The sequence below is a fragment of the Marmota flaviventris genome, chromosome 6, assembly GCF_047511675.1.
Source record: "Marmota flaviventris isolate mMarFla1 chromosome 6, mMarFla1.hap1, whole genome shotgun sequence".
Classification (NCBI taxonomy): Eukaryota; Metazoa; Chordata; class Mammalia; order Rodentia; family Sciuridae; genus Marmota; species Marmota flaviventris.
This window is the reverse complement of record NC_092503.1, coordinates 128245781-128252912: the sequence shown is the minus strand read 5'-3', so window position 1 is coordinate 128252912 and position 7132 is coordinate 128245781. Positions and strand designations below refer to the sequence as shown.

Below are 7132 nucleotides of genomic sequence, written 5' to 3'. Positions count from 1 at the left end.
TAGCATATCTTTTGATTTACTTTTGTCTTCTTCATCTTCTTATATTAAATATATATTCATATATTTATTTTTTAATTGGTCATAATTGTACATATTTATAAGGAGTGGTGTGATATTTCAGTACATGTATACAATGTGTAAGTATCAGAGCAGAGTAATTGTTATGTCCATTACCTCAGACATTTATCATTTCTTTGTGTTGGAGAGCATTCATAATCCTTTATTTTGAAATATACAATTAAATATCATTAATCATAGTTATCCTATTGTGCTATAGTCCATTAGAAGTTATTCCTTCTATCAAACTGGTCCTGTACCTGTAACCATCTTCCCTTTATTCTCCTCCTTCCACTGTTTGCAGGCTCTGGTCACTGCTATTCTACTCTTTACTTGTAGGAAATCAACCTTTTAAGCTTCCACATGCAAGTGAAAACATGTCTTTGTCTTTCTGTGTCTGACTTATTTCATATAACATATCCTTAAAGTTCATCCAGTTGTGGCAAATGACAGGATTTAAATTTTTTTTTGTGGCTGAATAATAGATATACCACATTATCTGTATCTCTTCTTATCTCACTTTTATCTATCCCTCCACTGATGAACACCTAAGCTGATTCTTTTTCTTGACTACTGGGAATAGGGCTGAGATAAACATACAAGTGTAGATGTTTTGTCAATATGTTGATTTTATTTTCTTTTGATGTATACCCAGAAGTGGCATTGCTGTATTCAATGGCAGTTCTATTTCTATTTTTTTTTGAGGAGCCTCCATTACCATTTCCCATAATGGCTGTACTAAATTATATTCCTACCCACAGTGATAAGTGTCACCAATATTCTGCATCCTCACCAGTATTTCTTATGTTTTTAAAAATAATATTTATTGTAACTGGGGTGAGGTGATATCTCACTGTGATTTTGATTTTCACTTCCCTGATGATTACTGATTTTAGCATTTTTGGCTACACTTGCTGGCTATTTGTATATTTTCTTATTATTTTAACTAGTTTTGTCTTTTAACCTTCCTACTGAAGTTATTTACACATACATTACAATAGGATTCTCAATTTGATCATGTACTTACTCTTCCAGTGTGTTTTGTACTTTCATATATTTTTGTATCACTAATTAGTAATCTTTATTTTTTAAAATTGAAGACCCCACTGTTTAGTTAGATATTAGGTGTCCCCCGAAAACTAATGTGTGAGATTATGCAAGAAAGTTTAGAGGTAAATGATCAGATTATCGAAACCTGAACTTAATCAGTCCATTAATCCACTTTTGAATGGATTAACTGGGTAGTGACTATATGCAGGTATGGTGTGGCTAAAGGAGGTAGGCATTCTACTGTCTTGTTGAGATGTCCTGACCAAAAGTTAATTCTGTTTATTTTTTTAAAAAAATGTTTATGAAGTAGCATGTACCTAATACAATGAAGAAGAAACGGGATGTCTGTTTCCCCAAATTACTAACAACACTTTACTCCCACACTTAAAAAATATATAGTGCCAGTAAATTTCCAATATTTTAACTTGATTTACTAAATGATGCATATTGAATTCTTAACCTAGAAGACTATTAAGGCCTTCATCAGGTGCTGGAACCTGAGTGTGCCTATCCTTTGCTTTAGAGGGAGACTTTCTTCCAATTATCTTTACAGAGAGGGAAAACCCAACACCAAGTATTCTCAACCTGTTTTGTTTTTATTATCATCATTTCCTTCCTAATGATTTTAATGCCATACATATACTGTGTATGTATATGGTGTAGTGCCTTTTGAAGAGCCACCAACCATTTTAATATCTGATTTTTGTCACTTTTCCTCAGTTTTGACTTTTACCCCCTTGGGGGTGATATCATCATTGATATAAAAGCATACATTGAGAGAAATAAAGGATACCAAATGGAATATGATTAAAACTTTAATATAAATAGGAATAAATAAAATCAACTAAAAATTTCCATGACTATTTATGGGCTAGAGATAATGAGGATGATTTTATTCTTATTTTTCTAATTTCCAAGGAAATATATTTGAAGAAATTATATATTGAAGATTTTACAATATTATGCCTGTGAAAGAAAAACTGTATTACCTTTCTCTTCCTCTAAGTCAGAGGTGTTTTAAGTGACTTAAACATTAACATAAATTAAAGATATTGCTTCCATATTACCCAATGGATATTTTCCTTATTCTGCAGAATTGGTAATATTTTCATGAAGATTTAATAAATTACTAATAATTTACTTAATCCTTCTATAGACATTTATTGAATATGCAATTCATGTCAAAAATCTATTTAGACATAGCAAAAATATAATGTTAACAAAGGTTATTCTCCCAAGTTGTTACTGGGGGTCATGTTGTGTTTTTTAGTTCTTATGTTCTTGTATGAGAATATTTCAGGCAAGATGCAAAACATAGTAAAAATATAGCAGAATTTATTATAGGAGGAAGGAAAGATGTCCTCAGGGAGAGAGTGGGTCTTCTTAGAGAGGAGAGTGATGTTGTATCCCCTTGGTTCCCCAGTTTTATAGGGGGCTTTAGGGAAGGTTTTAGAGAATCCTGCCCAAGTACCATCTCTTAATTTTGACTGACAGTAAGATTGCATCAAAAATTTAAGTCTGTACTGAGCATGATCTTACCCATAGGTATCCACGTGAAACCCATGGGAGGATATTTTCATCAGCTTTTTCATGGTTGTGGCTAAAAGACCTGATAAAGGACAATTTTAGAGGAGGTGCCCATGGTTTTAGAAATCTCTGTCCATAGATGACCAACACTTTAGTTTTAGGCATAAGGTGAGGCAGAACATCCAAGCCTGGTGGAAGGACTTGGGGGAAGAAGGCAGCCTAGGATATGGCAATCAGGAAGCAGATGGAGAACACTGCTCACTGGAGACAAAATATATACACCAAACGTATGCCTACAGTGACCTACTTCCTCCAATCACAACCTTCCTGCCTGTAATTATTACACAGTTAATCCATATCAGTGGATTAAGCCATGGATTGTTACACCTCTCATAATCTAATAATTTCACCTCTGAACATCCTTACATTGTCTCACATATGAGCTTTTGGGGTACACCACATATCCAAACCATAATAGAAGAGAAATTTTACCATTGTGTTGAAATTGAAATGACATTTTAAAAACCTAAAGGCAACTTTCCGTTCCTTTGACCTGTGCTGATGGGTTCTAATTGGAACTTGCTTTTACAGATTTTATGGTTGGTAGACTTTTTCTTTTATTGTTTTTTGTCTTCTTGAGTGTTGGACTTTTTTGGTCTGTGTAGTGGTCTGTGTTAAGGCCACATGTCCCCCTTTCAGGTTCATTTATGTCAGCAAGGAGGAGTCTTTCTTCATGTATTTTTTGACCCTGGGAGAATATCCCTGAGGATAATAGGTTATTTGTCAGGGAATATGGCATCCTACTGAATTAAGACAGAGCAGTGCCATAATGGCCACAATGGTAAATTGCTTTTTAAAAGACAGCATGTGGACAGCCAGCATGTAGGTCTAGTTTGTAGAATTATCCCTTTAACTTCATGTTCCTACTACTCATACCTATTAATAGGAAGCTCTATGTTGTTGAGAAACTCACCAGTGTCTTTTCTTCTAACACACATACAAACTCAAATAAAATGGGAAAATGAGTTAATTTTTTTTTTTGGTGTGTGTGGGTGCTGGGGATTGAACCCAGGGCCTTGTGCATATGAGGCAAGCACTCTACTAACTGAACTTTATCCCCATCCTGGACAATGGCTTAATATTTATATGGTCTGAATTTTGAGAGAGTTTAGAAGACACTGAGGTTTTTCAGGAATTTTCATATGAGGTAAGATTTAATTGGTTAGAGAAGTTGCTTAGAAGGTTTTAAAGTGATAAATATAATATCTGTCAAAAATTGAGATAGGCTTTCATCACAAAGTTGATACTCATTTTCAGTGGCCATAATTTTGTCATTTTTTACCTTTGTCTTTCTTCCATAGTCCTTATAACACTATAACCTTTGTATTGTCTTCATGCTTTAACTGTTGTGTAATATCACTCTCATATTCTTCACTTTTACAAAGACTTATACAACTGACAATTGTAAAGACACATGCAAAGACCATGATTTGTCTGGTCCTTGTGTTTTACATATATATCTTTATCTCCTTAGTATTTCCTCAATTTAATATCTTTTTACAAAGTTAAAAGTCTCTGGTACAAATTCTGGTAAATTTTAGACATGTATTCATGTAAAACAAAGATATCATGTTTCACCAAAAAAATTGGGAACTACAGTGTTTAAGTATTGGAGATAAAAGATTGTAAGTCCTTAGTACTCTTATTCCTTCATCCAATTACTTCATGTAGGTTGTGGACAACTCTGCCTATGAAATGTCACAGTAAGGGTACTGCAGAAATGGGGAATTTATGACTTGCAGAGAGGATTTCAAATCTCTGAGTTAGTTTATTTATAGAGAAGTAGATTACTTTATTCTCCAGGACAGGGACCTCCAGACTTTGAATGTATTTACCAGCAAAACAAAGTGATAAATGTGGAGCAAAGAAAAAAATCACTAAATTTTTTTTTTTTGCTAATTAAGAGGTTCAAGCTCTTTTGTAAGAAATAACCATAAACTACCACCACATCCAACAAAAATAGAATATCATAAAACCAAAATGTCTAAAGAGTATGGTATTAAATAAGAAGTACACTTTACACTGATTTCATTTAATCTTAAGTGAAACTTCTTATTTTCCTCATTTTTCTGGTGATAGAAAAGAGGTCTTTAATGGATTGTTCCTGATCTTTAGTCTGACATTTTAGGGTATTTATGTAAATGCTTTGAGAAATTGGTATTCATTTTATCTTCCATATCTACCAGGGAGGAAAGTAATTCAGATCTACCAAACTCATTTATTTAATGTTTAGAGACACTTTATATCTACTAGTTTTCCTGCAACAGTGGTTCTCAAACTCTAACCTGAGCAGAATCACTCGAAATGTTTGTTTAAAAAAATGTATATTTCTGGATTTATCCTCAAATTATTTATTCAGTAGTTCTATGGTGAGGCCTAAGAATTTGTATTTAATAATTTTTCAATTGATGTTGATGCTTCTTGTCCAAGGACCACAGCTCCCTCCAGGACATAGCCCAAATTCCTTATAAGGTCTTCTAAGGGTTAGAGCTAAGCTATTCCAACAGAGAGACACAAATACACAGTTAATTGATTATTATTACACAATGGTCTGGAGGCATTGCTCTGCCAGTGGGTTACTGTATATTTTCTCTTAGGGTTCTGTACCCATTTGCATGGTCCAAGTGAGATACCATCCACATTCACATTCCAGCTAACAGGAAGGGAAGTGAGGTAGGTGAGAGTAAGTAGGTTCATATTAAAGATATTTAGAATTTGTACCCATAACTTCCGTGACATTGTACTGATAGAGGCTACACTAGGAAATGTGATTTGCAGCATGGTGACCATATGTCCAATTAAACTTTGAGGTGGAATGTATATTGTTTGATTGTTAGTGTTTACCACATTGGTTGATCCAGTCCATCATGTGAATGAAGGGATGTGTTATTTCTCAGAAAATTAATAAAACAGGGAAGAAAAAGATTCGTAGCTTCAAATAATACTGATTTAAAATAGATTCTTTAATACCTTATATATATTTATTGTATTTATTATATTTCATCATTACATTTTTACCTATAGTCCATGATTGGTCTTGGTGCTTATGTTTTACATATATATCTTTATCTCCTTAGTATTTCCTCAATTTAATATCTATTTACAAAGTTAAAAGTCTCTGGTACAAATTCTGGTAAATTTTAGACATGTATTCATGTATTTGAATAAATTAATTAAACTTCATTAATAAAGAACAATATTTCTTTGCTTTTCTGTGCTTTGACGCATTTTTTCTTTGTCACTCATGACTTTGTTGAATGTTTTTTTTAATCTGTAATATTCTCTTCACTGCACTCTTCACATCTTTGTTTCTTAAAGTGTAGATCAGAGGATTAAGGCTTGGTGTGATGACTGTGTAAAAGAGAGTAAAGAACTTTCCTTGTTCTCGAGATGTGCTGTTCTGTGGTTTCATGTACATATAAATGAGTGTTCCATAAAATAGAGTTACTACTGTGAGGTGAGAACCACATGTATTAAGGATCTTTTTCCACCCTGCTGCCAACTTGATTGTCATTACAGCTCGAATGATAACTCCATATGAAATGAGAATTAATGATAGAGGTACTAGAAGAAATATAACTCCAAGAGTAAAGACAACAATCTCAATTACTTTTGAATAGACACAAGCCATCTTGATCAGTGCTGGCATTTCACAGAAAAAATTATCTACTTCCCGGTGTCCACATCTTGGCAACTTCATAGTCAAAGAGCAAAGAATTAAGGCACTGCCAAGACCACCGAACCAGGAGGTCAGCACCAACTTTTGGCAAAGCTCAGGGTGCATTATTACTGTGTAGTGAAGAGGTTGACAAACAGCAGCATAGCGATCATAGGCCATCACAGCCAAGAGAAGACATTCTGTGGCTCCCAGGTCAAGGGCAAAGAAGAATCGGAGCACACACCCTCCATATGTAATAGATTTTTTGGGACCCCATAGATTTGCCAGCATCTGGGGGATAATGCTAGTTGTATAACAGAGGTCCAAAAAGGACAAATTAGATAAGAAGAAATACATAGGGGTATGAAGCTGGGTGTCTAGATAAGATACAAGAATGATGGTTGTGTTTCCTACCAGAGTCACAATATAGAAGATGAAGACAACCACAGAGATGATGCTCTCTAGTTGAGGTTGATCAGAAAACCCTAGAAGGATGAAGTCTGTTCTGAAACTTCCATTGCTTGTTTCCATTGTTTCTTATGGAAGACAATAATATGGTAATCAAAGACAGTATTAGCTTTAGGTAGAATTCTAAATCTCTGATGTTTGTCATGAGTATCAAAACTTAATTAATTGAATGCTTTTCCCCCATTTGGCTCATTTTTCATATTTGTTTTCATGACTTTGGTATCTCCATATTCCACCATAGCTAAAGTGATTCTAAAAATAATATGCTATATGCAATCACACTGAATTGTAAATCATTGAAAAGCCTTAATA

At 33.9% G+C, this 7132-nt stretch overlaps 1 protein-coding gene across 1 annotated transcript; it reads right to left on the bottom strand.

Moving 5' to 3' along the window:
• Nucleotides 1-5932: 5932 nt before the first annotated feature.
• Nucleotides 5933-6883, bottom strand: LOC114080208 (putative olfactory receptor 2W6). Its single transcript, XM_027921795.3, has one exon. It carries the CDS (start codon nucleotides 6881-6883, stop codon nucleotides 5933-5935), a length of 951 nt encoding a protein of 316 aa, XP_027777596.3.
• Nucleotides 6884-7132: the final 249 nt, after the last annotated feature.